Source organism: Podarcis pityusensis (genome assembly GCF_964106645.2).
Source record: "Podarcis pityusensis genome assembly, chromosome: 1".
Taxonomy (NCBI): Eukaryota; Metazoa; Chordata; class Lepidosauria; order Squamata; family Lacertidae; genus Podarcis; species Podarcis pityusensis.
Window position 1 is genome coordinate 135,786,351 of NC_138028.1, and position 27,142 is coordinate 135,813,492.

General features: G+C 41.7%; 1 protein-coding gene and 1 long non-coding RNA gene across 20 annotated transcripts in view; both read left to right on the forward strand.

Annotated features, from left to right (window-relative positions):
• Positions 1 to 24,804, forward strand: part of LRRFIP1 (LRR binding FLII interacting protein 1) — a 102,338-nt gene extending 77,534 nt beyond the window's left edge. For 13 of the 19 annotated variants that reach the window (XM_081015834.1, XM_081015837.1, XM_081015836.1 and 10 more), the window contains 6 exons: positions 1,450 to 1,620; positions 3,016 to 3,108; positions 4,772 to 4,864; positions 5,962 to 6,054; positions 7,740 to 7,881; positions 8,733 to 12,105. In XM_081015834.1, coding sequence (XP_080871960.1) covers positions 1,450 to 1,620; positions 3,016 to 3,108; positions 4,772 to 4,864; positions 5,962 to 6,054; positions 7,740 to 7,881; positions 8,733 to 10,750 — 2,610 coding nt within the window. In that variant the 3' untranslated portion in view covers positions 10,751 to 12,105. Of the gene's footprint in view, positions 1 to 1,449; positions 1,621 to 3,015; positions 3,109 to 4,771; positions 4,865 to 5,961; positions 6,055 to 7,739; positions 7,882 to 8,732; positions 12,106 to 17,482; positions 17,533 to 19,156; positions 19,272 to 20,456; positions 20,537 to 22,507; positions 22,613 to 23,865 lie in introns of those variants that run through there. The other 6 variants (XM_081015826.1, XM_081015828.1, XM_081015821.1 and 3 more) reach the window with 3 other exon arrangements.
• Positions 6,050 to 7,539, forward strand: LOC308484924. The gene is made up of 2 exons (XR_013990170.1): positions 6,050 to 6,175; positions 6,849 to 7,539. It is a non-coding gene; the product is annotated as an uncharacterized lncRNA (long non-coding RNA).
• Positions 24,805 to 27,142: the final 2,338 nt, after the last annotated feature.

The window sequence follows — 27,142 nt, forward strand, 5'->3', positions numbered from 1 at the left end:
CCTTCAAAGAACCAATCCCAGTCCTTTTGGCAGCTGATTGATTGCAGCCCATTGGCATACAGCATGTCAGTCCAGGAGTGCCTCTTGATTAACGCCAATATTCCAGATTAAGGAGGAACCAACCACAAATCATGCTGGAGACGGAGGCTCCTCCATGGCAGGGACACACTCCCAGGTCGCACCTGCTCCGCCTTTCAAGTTGGCACACATGGGCTTGAGCAGCACAGCAGGGAGCCCCCGAGACTCGACTGGGGAGCATTGCCGGGATTTGTGCCTCATAAATCCTGACTTTCCCCTTCCTGAACTTCCTCGCTGCCCACGGCTGCCATTGACTCGCTGCCATTGACTTGTGACGCAAGCCAGAAACCACAACCAACTAAATCCTCTCCCCTCCATTCTGCCCTCCCCCCGCAGGACCCCCACAAAAGCCCTCATACCACCAACCTCTCCCTTTTTATCAAAGGGAGGTAGGGCAGGCAGGCAAGCAAGCAAGCAAAAATAGTCTTCTTTTAAAAAAAAATATTAAACCCTTCCTTTTAGATATGGAGGAAAGCTATTTAGGGGGAACTAACAATGTAAACTCCACCAGAAAATAAAAATAAGAACTCTTCTCTCTCTTTTTTCCACAGGTGGGGGTGAGTGTGAGGGAAGAAAGAAGTGCTTTCCAGTTCTTTCTGGTTAGCAGACTCTGCATAATTAGCTGAGCTCTAAGTGGAAAGATACCTGGGAAGCCCAGGAGGAGGGAGGAGGGAGAGAGCAAACAAAGGTGCCTGCAAATTATCTGCCAAGTATCTGTAAAGTATCTGTTCAGCTGAGCTAACCTCGGGAAGCTTCATGTCTCCACCTTTTGTTCACTGGTATATTGCCTTGTTGAAACACTTATCATGGGTTATTGTGGCGATTTATCGCACAGCCCTATTTGGGGTGTATGGGAATTCCTGAAACAATAACTCAATAGTTCTTCAATGCGACCTTTCCCAACTGCCACCCTATTCCCTTAGAATGCTTTTTAAACCTCCTAGTATCTTTTTATAGTAGGCTTAGGCAGGAGACTGTGACACCAAGGGAAATGAGTGCTAAACTTAGAATCATTTGAAGAGTTGGAAGGGATCCTGAGGGTCATCTAGTCCAACCCTCTGCAATGTAGGAATCTCAACTAGATCATACATCACAGTTGGCCATCCAACCTCTGCTTAAAAACCTCCAAGGAATGAGAGTCCACCACCATCTGAGGGAATTTACAATAGATGCCCTTAGATTTCCAGAAGTAGTTTTTAAGTTGCATGAAATATCACATAAAGTGCAAAAATTAACAGGTAAGAAAATGTTGGGGAAATAGAATAAAGTGCTTGTCAATGCAGTCATTGACAAGGTCGTCTTCCTAGCATTTTGACTTGGTTGGTAAACTAAAAGTATTTATTAATCACTGTGCTTTTTTCATTTCTTTAGGACTCTCTAGCTGAAGTGGAAGAGAAATATAAGAAGGCTATGGTATCAAATGCTCAGTTAGATAATGAGAAAACCAATTTCATGTATCAAGTAGACACCTTGAAGGATGCATTGTTGGAATTGGAAGAACAGCTTGCAGAATCTAAGAGACAATATGAAGAGAAAAACAAAGTAAGTAGTGATACATCAGCAGTCTTAAGAAGGAGTCTTAGGCTATAAACCTAGCCCTACTTACCTGGAAGAAAGCCCCATTGACTTCACTAGAACTTACTTAATTGTTGTTGGCCTCCGTCTGTCTCAAGAGACAATGGAGTTCAGCTCTGGAGGAAGTAAAATCACTAGAGAATCACAGCGCCTGCTGTGACTGCAGAGACTCCTGGCTGCTGCCTCCCGTGTTGCATTTGCTGCATTGGCAGCATCAAAGTGACCTCCCCAAGGCCCTTACTTCTGAGTCAGCATATTTAGGATTGTGCTGTTTGTCCCTATGATGGCTCTAGTTTTTCTGAGGCGCCTTTTAAAGGTGCCTTTTTCTGAGCAGATACAGTGGTGCCTCGCAAGACGAAATTAATCCGTTCCGTGAGTGTCTTTGTCTAGCGGTTTTTTCGTCTTGCGAAGCAACCCTATTAGCGGCTTAGCGGATTAGCGCTATTAGCGGTTTAGCGGCTATTAAAGGCTTATCGGCTTAGTGCCTTAGCTGCTAAAAGGCTATTAGCGGCTTAGAAAAAAGGGGGGGAGCGGAAAAAAAATCTCAAGACTCACAAGACATTTTCGTCTTGCGAAGCAAGCCCATAGGGAAATTCGTCCTGCGAAGCAACTCAAAAACGGAAAACCCTTTTGTCTAGCGGGTTTTCCGTCTTGCGAGGCATTTGTCTTGCGGGGCACCACTGTACTAAATTAATGATGGGTTTACACATGGCATGTACCGTATTTTTTGCACCATAACACTCACTTTTTTCCTCCTAAAAAGTAAGGGGAAATGTCTGCGTGTTATGGAGGGAATGCCTACGGGTGGCATGCCTACGGATTTTCCTCCTCTAAAAACTACGTGCGTGTTATGGTCGGGTGCGTGTTATAGAGCGAAAAATACGGTATATTAAATATGTGTCATGCTGCGGAAGTGAGCCTTAGCTTTGTATGCAATCCCCCAATTGGCAGCAAATCTTGTGCATATATCAGAGCCAGTGTGAGTAAATGACTGAATTAGTAGATCCCTCTTTTCCCCTCAATAGTGGGTGAGTCACATGGGTGGAGCCTTCTCACATAAGCATTTATGCACATAGGTCTTGGTTAGAATTTATGGGTTTTATGCATGGTGAAAGACAGGCCTTAAGCCCAAAGCTTTCTCCATGATTTACCACTTGCCTAATGTACAGGCTGGGCTAATAGAACTGGTATCTAATTTAGAATTTATATATAATAACTACCAAAGACAGGAAGATGCCCATCAGCAAGCAGGAACATCTGGAATGTTGAGACAGGTATAATGCTGCAATATCCTTTGCAAAAAATAGCTCTCTTTTCCTAAACAGGTTCACATAATAAATATATAATGTGTTTTCGTTGTAGGATTTTGAGAGGGAAAAACACGCCCATACTATATTGCAGTTTCAGTTCATGGAAGTCAAAGAGACTTTGAAACAAAGAGAAGAACTACTTGCAGTAAGTGAATTCTTCGGTTAAACATTACTTTCATTAATATCTTGTATGCTAGCAAATGGACCACAAAATATTCCTTTCTCTAGCTTCAGATTTTCCACAAAAAGTGATTCTTTAGGAATTATCAAGAACATCTCATCACACTGTTCTAGGTTAAATTCTCATTAGATGCTGTCTAGACAAAACACCAACTATGTACAGTTTATCTAAGCAAGTGATCTTGCTTTATATCCCTTTTTAAAACATTGTAAATTACTGTTGGATGAGTAAAGCATCTGAAGGGAAACTTGTAATTGTATTCAAGTGTGAATGGTTTTGAATTAAAGAGCTACTTGCTTACCAAATCACAGGAAACAAGGTGCCTACTGTCTAATATGGCTCACTTCTTCTTGGAATGCTGGTGTTGACTTCCGGGATGTGGGACAGGAGTCAGGGAGGACACTGCTTCCCTGCTACTGGGATGAAAAACATGGCTTGAGGAGATGCCATCTGGAGATACCAGATTCTTTTGTGGGTGAACTGGGAGTGTTTGAAGAGAATTGTGGCAATAGCTATGCAAAGAAAGCATTTGCGCCTGTAATCAAATGGTTGCACACTGGTACCTTCAGTTTGAGAAACTGTATCTGATCTGATTGTATCTTCTGTGCTGGCTTTTCTGGCTCCATGTGGGATTACCACTGCTTAGTGCTTGAAGGCAGGAACTTTAATTGCTTCACGGGAGCTTTTAGCCTATATGGTGTTCCCAGAAGCTGCATCAGTTTAAGTTCCTGCCTTGAACTTCGAAGCATTAGCATCATATATATAGCACTTTTCTGTCCTAAGACCTGTATTGGTAACATTATTTATATTTGTCTTTTACTCAGCTCCTTCTTTATAATGCTCCCAGGACCTCTCACACTCCCTTATGTTACTCATTTATGGCTTGCTGTGAATGAGATTAATCATAGAATGACAGAACTGTAGTGTTGGAGGGGACCTCACAGGTCATCTAGCCCAGCGCCCTGCAATGAAGTGCGTTGCCTCAAGCCTTGCCCTTGCTCCTCTGCTCCTCCCCTTCCTCGTGGAGGAGGTGGTGTCCAGGGGTCCGAGTTGCATCCATCCGCTTAGATCACTGCCCAGGCTGAATCTACCACTTATTGCCTCTTCCTTCCTTCCTTCCGCCTTACTTTTATGTTCAAAGTGGGATGGTGGCGACTAACTTCTTAAGCGACTGTGTCACATACTAAGTCCTAAGAACAATGTGGCCCCTCTCATCAAGTGTTGACATATTTGATGAATGCCAACTAGAATGTGTATACTAATCTCTTCCTCTGCCGACCTGCATGCACACAGCTTGGCTGGGGTGGTTTAGCTTATATGGAGTAAGCAGCTGCACCGTCCTGGTAAGACAAGGAGGAGCGTAGCCCTGGCTCCAGCTCCTGTCCATACTGTGAGGTGGCCACTATTTTCTCTGTTAGAACGTAGCACAAAGAGGTATTTTATCTTAAGGAGAAAAGTTCCTGGGATTTCAAGGCAGAGCCATAAAATTGGTGTAAATGGTAGGTTTCTTGGATTTAGTTGATTTAACTTTTTTTCATGGTACTTTTAAAATGCTGTAGCCTTGGGTTTTTCTTCTGATTAACTCTCTTGTCTGCCTTCTGTCTTCTTGTTTGCTCCTGCCCTTTAGGAAATCCGACAACTACAGCAGAAACAGGAGGGCTATGTCAGGGAAATGTCTGATCTTCAGGAGACAATAGAATGGAAAGAAAAAAAGATAGGGGTAGGAGTCACAACTTTGACCAGATTGTCAGTGCTGTCTTTTAAGCAAGAGTATTAAACTCCACACAGAGTTATAAAATGCTCCTTTCTGCGAAAAAGACTTGTGTCCTTTATAAACAGAGTAGTAGCTACCAAAGCAATTTTGGAGCTGGGGGTTATGTGTGCACCAAGGATAGAATTTGGACAGAACAGAATTCAGAACCCATGACCATTTGAATATTGCAGAAATGGAGCAAATTTATATTAATTAATTAAATTTTAATTCTTAGCCTCATAACATAAAATTCAAAGCCTTATATTTCCGTATACGTTTAGTGATGATTGTTGAATGTGGCCAATATTTAGACACAGTAACGTTTTTCATAACTACTACAGTACATTGCTCTATTTGCTGATCAGCAATTTTGCCTGCATGACACTGTTAATCAAAGAGAAACCTACCATAAAGTCATTAGCATAAAAAAGAGAAGACCAAGGAACTTGGACAAAACCATAATGTGTGGTGATCAGCTAATGACTTAGAGCAAAGCTTTCCAAACTGTGTCTCAACACATTAGTGTGTCGGCTGCAGTGCGTAGGTGTGTTGCGCAAATGCTCCCACACTCCTCCCATGGCTGGAAAGGGGTTAGTTTACCCTCTGGTTTGCTAGTAAAACTGAATTACTGTGTCGTAAAATGATACATGTCTAAAAATTGTGTCACCAACATGAAAAGTTTGGAAAGCTCTGACTTAAAGCATTTATGAAACCAACGTTTGTAAGGGCCAACCTCAATTTTACAAAACAAACATGTTTGCATTAGATATCTTACATCCATCTGCAGTAGTGACATTTTAAAGTACAACTCAGGGTTGTTGAAGCATGGCACATTCTTGCAAATAGGAGCTACTGATATCTATCAAGGAAGTTTTCATAACTCCCACAAATACTAAAATAAAATTCCTTTTTCTGCTTGCATGGAAATTTAATAATTCTCTGCATATCTGAAACTTGCTTATTCTTATTGCTAATTTCCCTTACCTTTTTATTTCTACATTTTCCCTCTTTCCTGTTCTCCTCTTGTCATTTCCTTATCCTCTGCTTGTTCTTTGGCAACTCAGGCATTAGAGAGGCAGAAAGAGTTCTTTGATTCCATAAGAAGTGAGCGAGATGATCTTAGAGAGGAGGTGATTGTGCTGAAGGAACAATTGAAGGTATGCAGAAACAACAAAAGAAGTGTAAAAAGATTAAGTAATCATTTCTGTGTGCCAAGAAAATAAATGGATTGGGCTTTGAAGCAGTGGTGAGCTAACTGTTTAAATAAGGGTTGGCTAAGTGTGTGAATCTTTCTTACTCTGTTTTATACTCATGGCTGTCTTAAGTATATGTGGCACTGGGGTGCAAAGATCCACCTGGTGCACCCCCCCCAGGTTGCCCAGTGTTTTGGGGGGGCAGAACATCAAAGTGGCCACAGAGTTGTCAACCTTTTTTTAGGGAGCTGGCACCACACTTATCTCTGCTCAGGAAAAGAAAACAGGGAACATAAGGAGCCCAGTGCAACAAACCAGCCCGAGGCGTTGGCATCTGCAACTGAGCAAATCCGGGCGCTTCATGCTGTAAGCAGCATGCGCTGGGCGGGCCTCTCCATGGCCTTATACCAATCCCAGGCACGCAGGAGGGCGGAGCCGGATGGCCGCTTCAGCACCTCGCTGGCTCGCTTGCCCCTGAACTCACAGCGCAGAACTGCCCGCAGTAGACGAGCCCGCCACGGCGCTGCAACTGACGGGCAGGCTCTTCCCCAGACTCCAACACTTGGGCCCTGGAGTCTCTGCCTGGCACCCCTGGGAGCCCCACACCCGGGTGCCCCGCACCTCTGGCGCCTATGGTTAAGATGGCCCTGTTTATATGCTAATTCAGAGCAGTCCAACTTTTCATACAAAGTGGGCTGCAAGAGTACTTTGACACAGAACCCATGAACCAAACACTGCCTGGTCATGTGGGGAGCGAGGCTAAAATTTGACAAACGCACACAGCCCTCACACTGCCTTCTCAAAGCCAGCTAAGTGACGCACGAGGTTCTGGCAGTGCCCTACAGCCCTCTCAACCCATTCACAGGGCTGGGAGAGTGCCAACCAGGTTTTGAGAAGGAGGCAGGAAGGCTCTCGGACCCTGTCAAAGTTCAGCGCCTTGCTTAACCCACTTTGGAAAGACAGTGCAGGGGCTGGGGGGTGCCAAATGTTGCTGAGGGCCACCTAAAAAGGCATTGAGGGCCTGTGCACTGTACTATTCTGTCCAATGCTTGCTGTTACATTTTGGCACTTAGTAAACATTAACATTGGATCAAAGCATGTACTTAGTGCTGTTTTGACAGAAGCCAGAGACCATGCTGCCTCTATAAAGCAAAACAGTATTGTAAACTTATATTGGTAGCACAATTTGTTAGGAACATCTCCCACTCGAACCATATTAAACCAGATTAAAGTCGTGAAGAAATAGACATAGTAGGCTGAGTTACAGTTGCCTTTTAAGCTAGTGTGATAGAATTGTTGATGTACTGGGTTTGGAAACAATCTTGACTATTTAAGTACAGTTTGTAGAGAGCTTTGGTCAGCTCTGGCAAATTGTTTTCATGGGATTGCTAGAATGATAAACTGCTGCTCTGAACTTCTTGGAGAAGGATTTATTTTAATTTTTTTATACAAATCAAGACATCGGTTAATCTAAATACCATATAGCTTTGTTTATCAAGACATTTCTTATATGTTCCAGATGTTCATTATACCCTCATACAATGTACACACATGCTTTATACCATGTATGAATTGTGACTTTGTAAGCAAATTTCATGTGCATGGTATTGTAATGTTGTTCTAATGTTTGTTTATTATTTCACTCACAGCGACATGGAATAATACCCAACTCAGAAGTAGCTACCAATGGAGAAACCTCTGGTGATCTAGATAATGATGGACTACAAAGTTCTTCCAATATTGCTCCAGGGTCAACTCATGCCCCGAAGGTAGCTGGGGATGATACATTAGGTAATTTCCTTTTATCAAGATTTTTGATCACCACCTTTGCTAGAATCTTTACAACTAACTAATCACCAGCATGCTGCTTATAAAATCACTTCTATACATTTTATTTTATGCTTAATGCCAACAATCACTTCAACATATTATATTTCTTTTATTTATCTTTAACAGGAGATGTTAAAATAATTCCCCAAGTCCAGGGAAACAAATGCTTTAAAAACATCTAAGCTCTATATGTATGTCTACAAGGTGTGCAGCCACTTTTATTAAGACAGATGTTGAACATGCAATCCGAAGTGTCCTGAGTGACTCTGAAGGTGCTTTGGTTCCCTGCAGTACATGGGGGAAACTTGAAGATTAAAATAGGATTAGGAGCATGTGAAGAGACTGGGGAAGCTACATAGAGTTACTCTTTTTTGCATTGACTTGTGAATGAGAGAGCAAAAAAAAATATTTTTAGTACTGTAGTGACAGTTTTTAAAAGATGATATTTATGAGGGGTGTATTTTGGTCCCTAATATTTCCCAGGGTAATAGAACACAATTTTAGGTCAGAAATAATGGATAGCTGTCAGACAAATCCAAAGGTATTTTCCTTTGTAAACCTTCAGACTTCAATGGCATTTACAAAGGCAGTGCAGTTGATACCAGGGAAGAAGACACTTTCTGCTGATCAGGCCACTAACTAATTCAATTGCTGCTTTGCCTTCACATAATTGGCAAAAGCTGATCTTTCTTAACCAGTTCTTCTGATTCATTCTCTCTTCTGGGTTTTAAGTGGGGAGGTAAGTGTTTAACGTAACACAGTTAAGTAGTCTCCCTATTTTGGTCCCTTCAACTTTCTTAATGATCTTTTAGGCAGAGCCAAGGAAGTGGAGATGAAAAATGAGATTTTGGAGAATGTGGGGAAAAAAGAAATCTTGCAGAATACTGAGCATGAGGAACACACAGAGGAGACTAAGGAACAGGAAATTGTACAGGAATGTTCAGAGATAAAGACGTTGCATGCTGATGAAAAGGCGGAGGCAGAGAAAATCACTGAAGGCAAAGTGGCTTCAACATTGTTATTAAATAGTGGACCTGAGGAACCAGCTAAGAGTCATTCAGAGCATGTTCCAGGAATGGTTTGTTCCCTTGAAAACAGTGGTATAGTTGAATTAAGGGGTGAGGGGGGGTTCCCTGATGATGCCATAGAAGTGAAAGAGTCTGATGGAAATGTTGTAAATAAAATTGATACTGCAGTAGCATGTTCAGGTATGGAGGCTAATGAGCAGATACAGACAGATATAGAAATACTTCCCCAACAGCAAGATAAAGATAAGCAAACACATATTGTAGGTGATGAGGCAGAAGGCGATAATAATGAAGTATTTCAGGAAGCTTTGGATTTTGTGAATAACAGCCATGTGGCAACTTCCAGTCAATCAGAATCGCCAGAATTGGCAGAAGATTTGCTTCTCAAAGTGCCAAGTATTGATCCTTATATTGAACAGCCGGAAAGCAAAGCTGTTGAGGGAGATCTTCTTGAAGGTGGACGCATCAAACTAATTGATAAAGCAGATGGAGATAAAAATGAAACTGGTGGAATTAATGAAGAGAATGAGACGGAACATGCCGTGCAGCGGCAGGCGTGTGAAGTAGCAGCAGAACAAACTGAAATATCTTATGCATCAGATGAGTCTGAAGAACAAAAACAAGTTGGAATGGAAAAATCTCAGCCCTTATCTTCAAAAGATGATACATTTGTTGAAGAGGAACAAACTATGCAAGTGATTGGAGCCAGTGAAAAGAATGAAGAAAACCCTGCTATGGAGACTGATCAGAGAGCAGCTTTAGCAGAAGCACTGGATGTACATTTAGATTTTACCATGAAAGAGGTTCATACAGAAGAAACTGCTGCAGATGGTGTGAGTCACAGTGAATGCCAGATCCCTGAGGAAAGGAACTTAGACCATGAGGATGATTCTAAGAAATGTGGGGACATTAAATCAGAATTCATAGATGATGGCAAAACTCTGGCAGACATCCGGATAGCACCTGAAGAAGTTGCTGGTGACAATAATGAAGAAGACCGTAAGCCAGCACAAGTTACAGGCTGGCCTACAGAAGAGCAAAGTGAAAATATACAAGGTGAAACTTTTCAGGAATCTGCTAGAACTGCATGTGTAAATATGCAGGGCACTGAAGTAAACAAAGGAAACGAAGAGGACAAGAATCACGAAAAAACAGAAGAAAAGATTATTGACATTGTGCCAGATATTGAGAAGGCTCCTTGCCTCACCTCACAGAAGACTGAATTGAGTGATCAAGAGAGAAAACTTGACAATGATGAAGAAGAAGGAGAAGTTGTGGAAGAATATCATGAAGCATTTGATTTTGCAGAGTCTCCATTTGGACAACAGGAAACTACTGAAAGGAATGATAATCTTAATAATGAGCTTGAGACAAATAATCACCAAACGCAAGAGAAAGTTGAGATTACAGAACAGGCAGCACAGAATATAATCAAAAAGGACACTGAAATGGAATATAGAGATGCTGAAGAAAATGAAAAAGGTAAAACCTACGCAGATGAGGTCACAAATGAATCCACTGTGATTGAAAGTGAAAATACCCAGCAGCAGAAAGGGAAAGAATTGGAAGAAGCTGCATTCTTTCAGACAGATTCTTCTGCTTCCGTGGCCTCAAAGGCACAGTGTGAAATTTTGGAAGACCCAAGCAAAAAGATGTCAGATGAAATCAATATAGATCACATTGCTGAATATACTGCAGAGCAGTTGGAAAAACTAAAAAATGATGCGGATGAAAGTGAAGAGGAAGTCCAGGTGGGTAGAAAGGGTAAAGGTAAATCTCGGGAAGATTGTGTCATATCATAACCTCAGAAGCTAGGTCATTATTGCATGTTACAAACCTGCCATCTGGTGATTTCAGAGTAAATATGCTGTTTTAAACAAAAGACGAAAGGAAAAGTTTAAAAGTGAAACTAGATCCACGCTCTAAATACATTTTATACAACTTGTTATCTATATCAATAATGAATGACTATGAACATTTTCTTACCTCTCAGGTTTTAATTACTGTTTATCATAGTAAAACAAAGCTATTAATCATACTAAATCTGAATTAAGTGCTTTTAATATTTTCACCTACAGTATAATATAGCACTTGATTCCCCCCCCCCAATATTTTAATGAAAGCTAAGATTTGAAGGTTCTTAGAAGCTGTCCACCTTTTGAATATATGCTAACAGTTACCATCACCTTTATTTTAGAAGCAAGTTGTTACAAAGCACATCAGCTTCAACATGCTTTCAAATGCTGGTATTTTGCCAGAGGGTAATAAAATGGCACTTCATACAGGCTGCATATTGACACATTCCAAATTAAGGTCACTGCTATTGCCAAAATATAGTTAGGTCAATAACATAGAATTAATGAACAGAAGTTGCAAGTGAAGAATCATTGGTTTGCTAATAGGAATAAGTGTACACTTTAGTCATTTCATATCAAATCAAGCCTTCACTAGACTGGATTCAGAGCAAGTTAGTCACACTTAGATTCCATTAAAATCATTGGTGTTTGAGTTACATTTATTTCAGTAGAACCAAATAAAGTTGACTGATTCTGAATTCAAACCACTTTGTTTAACATGATCTATATATATTATTTTAAAGAAAGTTTTGTTTCTTTTGTGCTTCATTTATATTGTGCTTAGCTTTTTTATCAAGTAACATTTTCTTCAAGTTATATCATATGTTCTATCCTCCCTCCCACCCCAAATTAACATTTTCTTAAATCTAAATCTTAAAGTCTTTCCCCTTCTTCTTTGCTGAAATGTAGGCAAATTTGGATGACTTTGTGAATGCCTTAATAAATGTTATTTAAAACCACAGAACCAAAGGCAACTGTTGTTTTATGCATAAAACTCTATCAAACTGCTTTAGAAAAAAATAAATATTTTTTAAAATGATGGCTAAAATGAAAATGGATAATTTCTAATTTTTCAGTATGTATCTTATTTCCAACTTGGACTATTTTTAATGCAGAAATAAACAAATATTTTTGTATTAGACTGTTACAAATAAGATAGGATCAAAGTCTGAATGTTTGCAGCACTGCAGCGCTCAAAATAGATAATAAATGTATTCAGCTACTAAAGCACAAAAGGAAAAACAAAACATATATCACACACTGAGTTGTATATAGATTGAAATAAACTTTTTATACTCTAAGGTGTTTCTTGTCTCCTGTTTATAAAGTGCTTACAAGTCAACTGATACTGCTCATAATTTTTGTTATATAAATTTATTTTTTTAATTATCTAGATGGTACCTAGCTGCTTTTATCTATTTTGTTGCTTTTATTTTAGATGTGGCAGTTCTTAGCAAAAGCAGTGAGTTGTATCCAACAGCGTTGTGCAGCTGCTGGTAAAGTGGATCAGGGTAATAAGCAATTTTTGGCAGTTCCCCCATTCCCTGTGCGGCCCTCACGCCTGTGCACACCCTGAATCTACTTTGGAAGGTTGGAGACCCTCAAGACCAGTTTTAGGAAGGGGAATAAGGGACATTGTTTCTCTCCCCCTTCTTCTGGCAACACCATTGGCTACAACCATGTAACTTCAAACTTTCAATATTAGATATGTTCCTCTGAGATAAGGCTTCCAATGAAACACTACAGTGGTCCCTCTGGTTATGAACTTAATTCGTTCCGGAGGTCCGTTCTTAACCCGAAACCGTTCTTAGCCTGAGGTGCGCTTTTGCTAATGGGGTTGCCCGCAGGTAATTTCCGTTCTCATCCTGGGGCAAAGTTCTCAACCCCTGAGGTACTACTTCCGGGTTAGCGGAGTTTCTAACCCGAAGTGTTTGTAACCCGAGGTACTACTGTATTAGAAAACATAGTGGACCACAGATTTGGGTGCCTAGGACGAGTTCAAAATCAATATGCACAATGGACACCATTGTGCATTGGTAGCCTCATTTCCAGATGATATCCTTTCCTGCTATGTTTAGCAGTGAAGCTTCTCTGTTCTTCCCATTGCTCCCCAGGGCATGCGCTGAGAAGATGCCTGACTTCCGGGGTAAAGAGTGATGACTACTTGGGCACCAAGCAAAGCCAGAGCTATTAATCAAAGGTGCAAAACTGCTATTAGCCAGTGAGCAAGATCTAACATGTATGGAATCCAAACCACTGCCTCTCCAGAACGACAAATGTCTGTTTGGAGGAAGAGAGTTGAGTCCACTTCCTCCAAACAGAGAAAACCCACAGTTTTCAACAAGGAAGTCCCTAGTTAGCTGATCCCGGTGGGGTTCCCTGTCAGTGCCAGTCAGCTAACTGGTGCTGACAGCGAGCCCCACTCACAAACGAAAGCTCACTTTAGTTTCCCAGTGGTTCCTTTGTAGCTTCATCCATCCCTGACATCACCTATGGGCCTAGTTTGTGAGGTGCATCCTCACTGGACAAATTGGAGATCTGGACTGGGTTTGAATAGGCCTTCAGGCTGAAGGTCCCCCACCGCTCCTGTTCAAGTTTCATATGGACAAATGGCTCTAAAATTGCAATCATTTATTACGTAATTAGAGTTGAGGCATATTGACAATTGAATTGCAACTGTTAATATGAGAATTTGCTTTGGAGTGCCAGTTGATAAGCTCAGTGCTGTTTTATCCCCCAATATACCTCATTCTATACCTCATAGAATCGTAGAGTTGGAAGGGAACCCAAGGGTCATCTAGTCCAACCCCCGCAATGCAGGAATCTCAGCTAAAGCATCCATGGCTGGATCTAGACACATCAAAGAAGCGTTTCAGTTAAATGCAATGTAAATTTAAACATAGAAAACAGGTAGATAAAAGTGGGACTTTGCAGCGCCATCTGGTGACACAATGTTATATCGCATATACAACGCATATAAATTGCTTTTTCTTTACCAATTTAGCTGAGTCCCATGACAGATGGCTTTCCAACCTCTGCTTACAAACCTCCAAGGAAGGAGAGTCCACCACTTCCAAAGGGAGTCCATTCCACTGTCGAACAGCTCTTACTATCATGTTTATTTAGAATCTCCTTTCTTGTAACTTGAAGCCACTGGCACAAGTCCTCTCCTCCAGAGCAGGAGAAAACAAGTCTGTTCCCTCTTCCATGTCACAGTCCTTGAGATATTTGACAGTGGCTATCATATCTTCTATCATTCTCCTCTTTTCCAGGCTAAACATACCCAGCTCCTTCAATTCTTCCTCATAAGGCTTGGTTTCCAGACCCTTGATCATCTTGGTTGCCCTCCCCTGCACACATTCCAGCTTGTCAACATCCTTCTGAGATTGTGGTGCCCAGAATCGGACACCATATTCCAGGTGTAGTCTGACCAAATCAGAATAGAGTTGAGACTATTACTTCCCTTGATCTGGACACTAGACTTCTGTTGATGCAGCCTAGAATAGCATTAGCGTTTTTGTTGCTGCATCACACTGTTGGCTCATGTTACTGCTAGTAAGCCAGGTGTCCCCCATCTTATATTTGTGCATTTGATTCTTCCTGCCTAAGTGCAGAACCTTACATTTGTCCCTATGAACTAAAATGTGCTTATTAACAATATTCAAGAAATTGTTTTGTGAAATATTCTTTATTGCTACTGTTGCTCTGAGATCGTTTTCTGTAAAATAGCCCCCTTATGTCTTGATTTATCTTCTCTAAACAATTGTAAATGGGGTCTATATGGGCAGGAGTAGAGGGAGGTGAAAGGTGGTAGTATTCCTACTGTTTACTTAAGATGTGCCATACAGTAGCATAATGTAGGGTTGCCATATGTCCGGTTTTCCCCAGACATGTATTTAATTCAAAGGGTGAAATCACCATCTGGGGGAATTTTTAAAAAATGAGCAAAATGTCTGAGGTTTTGCAAACAGAACCAGGAAGAGTGTGTGTGTGTGTGTGTGTGTGTGTGTGTGTGTGTATCACTCTTTCCTTTTCCCCATATCTATGGATGCACCTGCTCTGTGCAAAGACTTGCTTTGCAAGCAGAGCCAGGAAGTGTGCATGCAAGGATCCCTCTTCACCCTTTCCTGTCTCTAGGGTGTGCCCCCATGGTGCCTGCTGGGATGGGGCAAATCAGCTGATGAATGGCTCTCCTGCCAGGTTGGGGAAAGCCCCCCCCCCTCCTGGTTTCATTTCACTACTTTTGGCCATTGCATGATTTTAAGGTAGAGGAAAGGCAGGAGGTCTGGCTGGTGACTTGCATCTGGGGCAGGAAAAGATTCTGCAGCTGTTTTGGAAGCGGCGCCTCAGGATGAGTGGTGGGAAATCCTCCCCACCCCCTGTTTAGAACAAGTCTCTCTCTCCCCCCTGAATTAACCCCCCCTACAGTGAAGTTCTGCAGAGTCTGCCTGCTCTTCACCTTTCACCCCTCTTCCCAAGGTGTGAAGGTGGCTTCTACACCCTGTTGCTTCTGCGGGGAGAGCTCATGCCTCCCTCAGCGGCTGGATTTGACAGGTCCTACAGTTTGCAAAAACTCCTCCTGCTGTGATCAGCTCCCCTCCCCCAGCCTCTCAGAACCAAGAAGGTCATGAAAGGGGCGGAGGAGAGACTGGCTGCACACAGGCTCAGTCTCCAATTGCTTGGGGAAAGCCCTAGAGAGGAGGAAACACAGAGACAGCTGTGGGGAGACCTTTAGTCTTGGCAACTGATTTCATGGAGTAAGACCCACAGGGGATGAGCTCCCGTGCTCATTATGCCTGACACTCAGCCAAGTCTGTGGAAATCATGTTTTTGCTAATAAAGAGTTAGCTCCAACTTTGAACTGTGTGATTTACTGACCGGCATGCTCTGTGGCAACCAAGTGGGTGGGACTCGGAACATGCTTGGTACTTAAAAGAGCATCAGCCATGACACAAATTTGAAGGCAATTTAAGTTATCTGAGCAAACTACGATAATCGGTGCCTGGAAACTCACCAGCACTATACTCTGCAGCAAACCCAGCAGCCTTATAAGCAAAGTTTTAAAAAATCTAAAACAAAATAAGAAAGCTGGGGAGAAAGGGCAGGAAACCAGGGGCCTAGTACAAAAGACTCAGGGCTCAGACCTATTGAGGCACCCAAAGCGGCGACAGATTTCATGGGAAAACGCCACACCACTGACCTTGTCCAGGGAGTTCAGACAAAGTGTCCAACTGCAATGGATCACATCACAGAAAAGTGACTCCCACGTGGTTCTAGCTGTGTTGTATTCAATAAATATCTAATTGAAATTATGCTATTGGTTGTGGCTAATCGCTTTTCAGTTCGTATAGATGTTCCACCATTATATGCCTGGGTCAGCAAAGCAGCCTGAAGTCCTACAGCAATGCTTTAGTACTGAAATGACCTTCTTTGCAATGTTTCCCATTTATAAAATTGACATTTACCTGAAGCTACAGTCATTCAAGCTGTAGTTTTCTGTGCTACAAATTTTATTCTATACTCCACACCTACTAATGAAATTTGTCCTGAATGAAAATGATAGGGCTCAGGCCTTCAGTCTTCAAAGCTTGTATACGTAACATAATAAGAATGCTCTGTATTTGTTCAGATGTACAGAGTGAACCACATAAATATGCAGACTGAGTTGCTCTGCTAAAGTGAAATTCCTTGTACTATGGAGCTTTTAACTACATCCCTTTGGTGCTGAGTGTAATCACTGATTTCTAGGAAAATGTATTGGAAGATCTCTGCACCCAGAACCTCTTATTTTATGAAGAGCAACCTTCCCATGCAATGCCCAATAAATTGAAAGTTCTCAAAAGTAACTAGAAGTGTGGTGCAAAGTGGCATGGGAAAGGTAATCTTACATTTTATCTTACTGTATATATTCAGGTTTCAAAGACAGAAAGTATAAAGATTCTTGGAGCACTTCAGTTATTTTTGAGAATGTTACAGTTTTATATGGAGAATAAAACACATGCTTGTGTCAGCATCTTCAACTGTTAATCATTTTTGCAAGAATACACTACATAGCCTTCCCCAACCTGGTGCTCTCTAGATGTTCCCCATGAGCCCCAGCCAGCAGGGCACCAAGAGGGTGAATGTGGCAGAAGCAAAATGTTTGGGGTGAATGGCTCTTCTCCTGGATTTGAGAGATGCGCACGGAAATAGTTCTCAGTCTGGAAACATCCAAAGCCACCCCATTCAACACCCCCACCCCCACACACACCACCAATGACAAATTATAAAGAGGAGTGCTTTAATAAAAGAAAAGATGTATATCTCATTGTGCTAGTGTGTTGCTGTCTTCCTAATGCTGCTGCACTGTAAAGATTTGTGAGATTTTTGTATTCCAGGGTTTGACCCTAGAATCCTTGCATGCTAACCTACAGTAGAAGATTAGCTGCTTTGCATGCACCTGGCTGCTTCTACTGAAGTGACAAGCATGCTTTGTGAGACTGGCATAACCTCCCTTGGCTGAAACCCCTTCCCAGTCCTGTTTGTGACCTCATTTACCGTGGTACGTGCATAACTATCTTTTATCATTAGTTCCACTAACCTTCATCACCATTCTTTCTTTTTCAAATTTAATACATACTTTGCATCTTTCACTTAACAATATCAACAGAGTGCTTCACTTCTCTTTTTTTCTTGTAGACATTAGATTGAAAAAACTTGTTGATGAGCGAGAATATTTACTTGAACAGGTAATCAAAAGTTTAATACTTCCTCTGTATTAGTCTCTTCAGGTGTTGCCAGATGTTTCCCTACAGGTCAGAGCTGATTGACAAGGTCAAAGTTTTCATGTGATAATTTGCATTGCCTGAGCCAAATTAGAACAAGACTTTGGGCCACTTCACAGAAAAGAATTTTGCACTTGAGTGTGATCGAGTGCAAATGCATATACATTAAGTGTGCACGTGTGTGCGTGCGTGCGCGTGTGTGCGTTGAGAGAGAGGGGGTGCTTGTTGATTTTTAAAAGAAATGCAATTGGATATTGAGGAGGGGTTGGGCTCCCTATAAGGGGAAAAACCCTTCAAAACGTGTGTGTGCTTCACATCTCGTATAGTGCTTGGGTATTCTGTGTACTCACACCTGAGCACAAAAATATCTAAATGAACCCGCCCTATCTTACCACTTGGTATTTTCACTTTTCATTGCGTTCTTTAGCTCCAGGGCAGAACAGTACAGTGGTACCTCGGTTTAAGAACAGTCCTGTTTAAGATTGATTCGGTTTATGTACTCCGCAAAACTGGAAGTAGTGTCCTGGTTTGCAAACTTTACCTTGATCTACGAACGGAATCCGAACGGTGGAAGGGCATCAGCGGTGGGAGGCCTCATTAGGGAAAGCACGCCTCGGTTTAAGAACGGTTTTGGTTTAAGAATGGACTTCTGAAACGGATTAAGTTTGTAAACCGAGGTACCACTGTAATGTTAAATAAAAAAAGGTAAAGGCAAAGGACCCCTGACAGTTAAGTCCAGTCCCGGACAACTCTGGGGTTGCGCGCTCATCTTGCTTTACTGGCCGAGGGAGCCAACATTTGTCCGCAGGCAGTTTTTCCAGGTCATGTGGCCAGCATGACTAAGCAGCGCACGGAAACGCCGTTTACCTTCCCGCCAGAGCGGTACCTATTTATCTACTTGCACTTTGACGTGCTTTTGAACTGCTAGGTTGGCAGGAGCAGGGACCGAGCAACAGGAACTCACCCCATCATGGGGATTCGAACCGCCGACCTTCTGATCGGCAAGTCCTAGGCTCTGTGGTTTAGACCACAGCACCACCCGCGTCCCTCGTAATGTTAAGTACATTAGTACAAAGCTGTGTCCTCACTGGCACGCTGTTTGGAAGAAGCGGGGCGGGGGGTGATTTGCAGCTATGCACCCTCCCCTATCTGGCCCCTTGTACAGAGTCGTCTGCCATATCGAGTTGTACATTTTTTTAAAAAGTGTTCTGTGTAATCATAATAATACAATCCAGGTAGCTAATGTGATAATATTTTGGCTTCTCCAAAATTTTCATTTCAATTTTTAAAAAGAGCAAGATTTTTAGTTGTTATGGTTGTTTGAGAAAACGCTGGCAGTGTCTGCAGCTTCTGTTTCCTGCATGACTTCTAAGCCTCTTCTGTCCCTGACTTTGTCTGTAACGTCTCCTCTTTCTGTCACATCATTCCTTACAAAAGTAATTTCAGATGCTACGGAACACAAATATCAGTTCAAATAATGCAATCCGAGTCCACTTGTTGGGAAATGCAGGATATTTGTAATTCTAATTATTCTGTTCACATACTGTTCGTGTGCCAGTAAGTTGATTAAATTATTTGTGGTTTTCAGGTTAAAAAATTAAAAGTACAACTGGAAGAAAAGCAGAACAGTAACGTGGAGAATTTACATTTAGAAGATGGAGTCATAGAAAATGGCACAGAGATGCATGCGATTGAGCTCCAAAGTAAGATTTATTCCCACATTGTAGATTCTGTATTCAGCTCTTCAGTGACAAAACTAATTTTATCCATTTACATCATACAAAATATAATTGAATAGGTTTCATTATTAAGGTTGGTGGTCGCTTGCCCACCTCCTTTCTGTTAAGTTGTGGGCGAACATATCAGACGACACAGCGATTCTTCCAAGCAGCTCTTTATTTGTAAGCTGGAACAGAACTGAACTGAGGAGCTCAGTCAGCCTGCTTATATAGAGCTCCAGAACAATGTAACTGTTGCAACTTTCTAAAACTATCCAATCACTGAACGTCACTTTCGATCCTTCATTTGCATACAAACTATCCAATCACTGAACGTCACTTTTCGATCCTTCATTTGCATAACTATCTACAGTATCCCCCTGCTGGCCCAGGGTGAGAACTTCAGTACATAACACTTTCCCTGCATGTTTACCCACTTTGCTTCATGCAGAGGTGCAGCTGCTTCTCCCCTGAATGCTTATTTCCTGAGAAAACCAGTTGGAAGCTGTGCCAAGTGATGGGGCCCCGACTGTAGTGTGGAACTGAATGCATTCAACAGATGTGGGCAAGAGTAGGTTCTGTAGACTAATAGGTTCACACATTGTATGGTCAAAGGTGGTCAATATGTGCTTTCCAACTTGGAAGGATCATAGAAATTAGGAAGGAGTTTTTGTTTAGTTGCCAGCAATGAGTAGTCACTGTACTGCACTGAACTGCAACCCCATCCCCCCCCAAAAAACTTTTGGGGTGGCTTACAGATGTCATTAGGAAGTGGCGAGGAACAAAACCTAGCCACTGTTTCTTAGTTAAGGAGTTCTTCTAATGGCCAGCTGAGATTTAAAGGAATAAAAAATGTATTGCCTGCTAACAGAGCTGGCAGAGATGCCCTACAGTCCATTTCTCTCCCCTATTGCTTGATCAAATGGTTGCTGTAGATGACAGTTGAGAGGTTTTTGCTTCTAGGATAATGAGTGGACATTACCAGAGATCCCGTGGACATAAAGGTAGTTTGGTGCATTTTTCATGAGGTTATCATTGTAAAAGTGGCATCTGAACAGCCCTATACAACACTCTAAATAAATTGCAGTATATTTTAATGCCCCTAGATACTGTGGGAATATTTTTCAGAGTTGTTTTAATGGGTGACACATTTTTTAAAAATGTCTTTAGGAGATGCAAATAGACAAATCAGTGACCTCAAATTTAAGCTTGCAAAGTCTGAACAAGAGATTACAGCACTGGAACAAAATGTAAGTTTGTGATATGTTTATATCTCTCTTGAGGTGTACTTTCTTATCTAAAAATGTTGGGAAGGGATACCCAGGCAGTGATGCCAAGTGTATGTGCTTCAATGCAAATTCCTGTGAAATAAGTGGAAGTTGTTTATATTTCAGTTCTAAACATATTGGAATGTAAATGAGTAATTGTTTGTGGGGGGTTGCCATGTTGCTGGCGATGACTATGTGGAGCATAAAGAACTAAGAGGGCAAGAAGGCATTTGAGTCAGAAGGCTTTTCGATAGCATAATGGTCTTGAGTTGCTTACAAAAATAGCACTGTAGAAATAATTGGTTCAGAGTATCAGTCATGCAGATACATAGCTGGTATTGAACAGTTTGTTTTAAGTAGCGCTGTCATGTAATTTTCTTTTCAGAAATTTCCATCCCCAGCCAGTTTATAAGCTAATGCATACATATCCAGTTCTGTAAAGAAGTCGCAATCTGTGAGCCTTCTTAGTCAATTCCTCTAAACAGCTTGTACCTGGGGCACCTGCCTCTGTGCCTGTGTGTACTTCGAGATAATCATCTGATGCTCTTCGCTGGGTTCCCACACCATCTGAAATAGAGCAGATGGTGACTGGGGAATGGGCCTTTTCCGTGGCAGTGCTCCCCTTCCCCCCAAAGTACTTGGGGCATACTCCGATTTGTTTTTCTGGCCACAGGCAAATGCTATCTTATTTTAGTGATTATTTATATTCGTTTATCAAAATATTTATATACCACTGTATCAGAAAAATGCATCACAGTTGTTTTCAACAGTATAAGACATAAAGCCAAACAGTAAAATCATAAAAAGTTAAAAGCAAGTAGAAATTAAAAACAAACACCAATACAGTGGTACCTCGGGTTACATACGCTTCATGTTACAGACTCTGCTAACCCAGAAATAGTGCTTCAGGTTAGGAACTTTGCTTCAGGATGAGAACAGAAATCATGCAGCGGCGGCGCAGCGGCAGCAGGAGGCCCAATTAGCTAAAGTGGTGCTTCAGGTTAAGAACAGTTTCACGTTAAGAACAGACCTCCAGACTGAATTAAGTTCTTAACCCGAGGTACCACCGTAGACTGTTGTGGGGGTGTCCTGTTAATTACCTGCATCAGCCTGGTGGAATAAAAAAGTTTTCAGTAGGCGTTTAAAAGTTAGCACTGAAGGCACCCACTGAATTGGTAGGGTGTGTCAAGGACATTAAAGGCTTGGTTTCCCGTTGTTGCCAAATGAGCCACACCCAACTCCCTTTTAACTTTTAAACTTAAAAAGAAACCCAACATGGCTTGAATACAGGGGCGCTGACTTGCCCCCCATATTAGGGGGGGCACATCATATCCTGCCCTGTCCGGGTGGCACAAGCCACTGGCATGGAGGGCGATCTTTGCTCTTGCTCGTCCCAGCCGCCTCCCGGCTCCCGGGTGGGGTCTGGGGTATGTGGAGGGCACCCGGCGATGCCGGCCCCCTCAATAGTGGGAGGGCTGGGCCCCCTGATTCAATATATTCAGGGGACTGGAGCCCCTTGCGCCCCCCATTCCCACCACTGGTGCTGAAATACATTTATGCTTTTCCTATACATTTGCTGCTTTCAGCTTATTTTTATTTACTTTATTGTGGTTCTTAATATTATAGTGCCAGAAAACCCTGCATTTTGGAAGAGTGGGATATAAATCTTAACAGTGAATAAAAATGAAGACATTATGAACAAGCTGTGGAGCCAATATTTAATCTAATTGCTATAAATAAAAAAATATTTCCAGGCAAGCTAGACGGAACAACTGTAGTCGTTATGGCTGAGGAGCAGGTGGAATCCGTTTTTACCCATTCAGTCCCTGCTTGTTTAGGGCTTTCATTTTCATCACGGCTGTAATCTTAGTTACCATCTTGCTGCACTGCACTTTGATTGACAGAAATATTTTGTTTGACATATATCTTAATAGTGGGATTCTGTCATATTAGGTAATACGGCTGGAAGGTCAAGTTGTTCGCTATAAAACAGCTGCAGAAAATGCTGAAAAAACAGAGGACGAATTGAAAGCGGAGAAACGTAAACTCCAAAGAGAGGTAATCCATGCTACTAAATCACTTCAAGTAAGATATTCGGCACCAAAAGTTTGTAATGGGAATTTTTATTGAAGTGTCCCTGACTAGAATGAAAGCAAGTTTATAAATTTTAAAGGTAGGGATAAAATCTCCAAACTTCATGTATTCTAAGCTAAAAAATAAATGCAAATAATCTTCAGTAATCAAATGCTTAAGACTGATTTGAGTTGTGCAGCACTATGCGATGGTACTGCTCTACTCAAATCATTCTTAACCATTTGATTACTGAAGATTATTTGCACCTGCAGGGCGAATTTTAAAGCAGTGATAAACTTATAAAAGACCTCTCCCTTACAGCAGGTGCTTCTAATCTAAGCTCATTACATACAGTGAAGATACCAGGTAGCCTGACATCTGGCTGGTTGATAGGGGATCAAATACTTATTTCACTCATTATAATGCACATCAATCTCTGACTTTTGTCTTCTGGGTTTCTGGGGGTTTTCCTGTTGTTATTCTGTCTCTCACAGCTACAATAAACCTACCATTAAAATTATGGACTGGTCATTTCTTTGTCAGAGGGCAAACGGGCAAATTTAGCAGGGGATCAAATACTTCCCCCCCTTATTGTATATGGGGGGGAATCATAGGTCAGTGTCAGAGCCCCTGTTTTACATGAAGGTAGTCCCAAATGCAATCCCTGGCATCTCCAGTTTAAAAGCAAGGGTCAAGTTGTAGTTGATGGGAAAGCTGCTGGCTGCCAGAGTAGGGAATGCTGAGCAAGTTGCATCCATGGTAACCAAAGAAGGGAGCTTCATGTGTTCATGTATGTTCAGTTATTGTTTACTTCCTGTTTCTTTTTGTGATGAGATTAGCGTAGGTCACTAGACAACCCATTGAACTAGGATCTAGAATACATTGGCTTCACCATGGATTTACCAAAGAGGCTGAGTAAATCCACTGTGTCTTCAGCCTTAGTGGTTGTTTCTCGTCTCTGTGGTCACACATACAGGATCTGTGCCTGTGCAAAGCAAGCTGTCAAAAAGTAAGAGCTTTAAAAGACATCTCCAGAAGTTTCCAAGATGTTCCTCTTGCAGGCATAGATCCCATGTGTGTGACGGCAGAGAAGACCCCATGAAGCACATCAGTTTACAGGCAAGGAATCTGTCTTTACTGATCTTTAAAATCTGAATAAATAATGGTTAGTGAATGATTGAGAGAAAGATACTACTTCTTGTTACCTGGCTTTCAGTCTGGTTTCTTTTTTATTTCAGCTTCGTTCAGCATTAGACAAAATGGAAGAACTTGAAGTAAGCAATGGTCATCTAGTTAAACGGTTAGAGAAGATGAAAGCCAATCGAAGTGCTTTACTTTCCCAGCAATAGATGCCAGCTTTTGTTGGAGACTCCTTGACTGACGACAGTGCTGCAAAGGCTTGTGTCTATAACTGTTTGGGATGCTTTGTTTCATGCCTTCTGAAAGCAACAAAAATCCAAACACATGAACCCATTTGCTATGTGCCACCATACTGAGGTTCCGCCTACGCAGATTCAAACCTGATGCATTATATGCATAAAATTAGCTGCTCCAAATGCCTGTCTTTGTAGGTGCCCTTCTACACTATATTCTTGAAGTGCATGCAGTACAGTACCTGTATGCCATCCAACAAGCACACTGGGCATCCTGCCAGCAGTTCAGCCTGAAAGGCATAGCAGCTGGCTGTTGGCATCTTGAAAATGATATGGAACGTGAGAAAGATTAAGTGGCAACTTGAATTTTCTTTATTTCTGAAAATCAATGGGGAAGATGACAGACTTTCGCACAGACGATCACACTTCCCTTTGTGGCAGTGTCTGCAACTACAGCAACAGCGATAGTGTTTTCATAGCAGTCTTCATTTACAAAACACTGTGGAACCACAAGCCATTACAAAGCAAAACTCCTTCAATGGAAATCATGAAAGAAGATGGTCTTGGAAGCAAAAGTGACCTTAAATGACTTTGCCAATAAAAATAGAGGTTATGGAGGGATTTTTGCACCTGTTCAAATCATAAGACTATTTTATTTCAGGGTCAATAGGCAATAGCTTCACTTTAAAAAAGCTACAGCTTTTATTTGTATTTAATCTCAGTATTTGGAATCTAAGTGAATTACTTCTTTTAAAGGATGTAATCTTGCAAAAAAAATAAAACTGCAAACCCGTGTTTTAAAAAGCAGCATCTCCTTTTGTTGTATGCACTAGTCACTCAATACTAAATATAAATCAACTGTGTGTTACGCATTGTCAGCCTGTCTGCAAAGGCCTGAACTGTCGGCCATTTTCTGAACAGAATTTCATTCTCCTTGGAAGTAGAATAGCAAAAGCTATGTATTTCAGGGTCTAATAATCAGCAGCTAATGAGGCAAGGAAATGGCTCCAGTAACAGGCTGAGACTCCAAAAAAAGTAACATCCATAAGCGGTTCCAGAAACTTCCTCTCACACTGCTGTTTTTTTCTTAACTTCTTAACTTAACTAGAACCTGTCTAAATTCAGAGATAGGTTGTGGAATCTTTCTTTTCAATATTATTGATTGACTACTGCTGGTTAGGGGGCAGGAGGAAGTTTTAAGGAGAGGTTAATGTATTCAGTTAGGTAATAAATACAGTACAGGTTCTGTATACAAGAATTTGATTCCACATCAGTGAAGAAAGTGTAAGAAATCTAGGCTTTTTGAAGGAAATTACTCCCCTGGTATAAAAGAATTTCGTGAATTGCATTTTTGTCCATCACCAAATAGGGAGCCTGTGGGTTTTTTCTTTTAATGATTTCGAGACTTTAAAACCTTGTTTTTAATTCAAATGTTAAATGACTTTTGTGCTAAAATATATAAGCCTGAATTGTATAGATGTGTTTCCTGAAAGATTATTTTTATATACACACTTGAGATTGACTGAATTGGTAGAACTGGCTACAGAATTGTCCTTGCAGAACATTCAGCTGCGTGGCGAGTGAGCTGATCTGCATGTATGTCGGTGTATTAATCACACTCCACTTTATTTGGCCTTGACATTCCATTCTCTGGCTACAGTAGACAATACAAGCTATAAATGGACCCAGTATCTGGAATGAGGTAATTTTCTATGTTGGAGCAAGAATCTACGTTAGACAATGTATTCCCCAGAACGGGTAATATGGGAGGAGGCGGGAGACCGATTTTCTGTTCATAAACAACAGACCAAATTCAGTAACATTTCCCCCCAATTTTATTGAAATAAACTTTAAAACAGTTTTCAGCACTACGTATGTTTAATACACTATGTAGTGTATTAAATTTTAAGGAGCAAATGACATGATAAGTGCAAATGAGGTAGCATGAACCCAGGGCAGCTGTTTACCAGCTCCATCTGGTACGCAGGCTGAGAGCCTATCTGCCTGCAGACTGCCTCGCCAGAGTGGCGCATGCTCTAGTTATCTCCCGCTTGGACTACTGCAATGCGCTTTATGTGGGGCTACTTTTGAAGGTGACCCAGAAACTACAACTAATCCAGAACACGGCAGCCAGACTGGTGACTGGGAGCAGCCGCCGAAACCATATAACACCAGTCTTGAAAGACCCACATTGGCTCCCAGTATGTTTCTGAGCACAATTCAAAGTGTTGGTGCTGACAATTAAAGCCCTAAACGGCCTTGGTCCAGTATACCTGAAGGAGCGTCTCCACCACCATCGTTCTACCCGGACACTGAGGTCCAACGCTGAGGGCCTTCTGGCGGTTCCCTCATTGCGAGAAGCAAAGCTACAGGGAACCAGGCAGAGGGCCTTTTCGGTGGTGGCTCCCGCCCTGTGGAACACCCTCACACCAGATGTCAAAGAGAACAACAACTACCAGACTTTTAGAAGACATCTGAAGGCAGCCCTGTTTAGGGAAGCTTTTAATGTTTGATGTATTACAGTATTTTAATATTTTTTTGGAAGCCGCCCAGAGTGGCTGGGGAGGCCCAGCCAGATGGGCAGGGTATAAATTATTATTATTATTATTATTATTATTATTATTATTATTATTATTATTATCTCACTTCTGGTGAGACCAGCAGAGATGGAGGAGCACCATGGGATAGCGATTAACTTGTTAATTGCACACCCATTTCCCTGCTCCCAATTCCCACAGTGCCTTCCCTTTCCTTACAGTATTTCAAATGCATTCCCAACCTGATGCCCTCTAGATTTTTTGGACAACAACTAACTCCCATCAGTCCTAACCAGCATAAAAGAAAACCAAGCTGGGGAAGGTATGAATCACAGAATTGTAGAATCGTAGAGTTGGAAGGGAACCCAAAAGTCATTTAGACCAACCGCTTGCAATGTAGGAATCTCAACTAAAGCATCCCTGACAGATGGCCATCCAACTTCTCCTTAAAAACCCCCAAGGAAGCAAAGTCCAGCACCTCTTGTGGGAGTCTGTTCCACTGTCAAACAGCTCTTCCCATCAGAAAGTTATTACTAATGTTTAGCTGGAATCTCCTTTCTTGCAACTTGAAGCCATTGGCACAAGTCCTACCCTCTGGAGCAGGA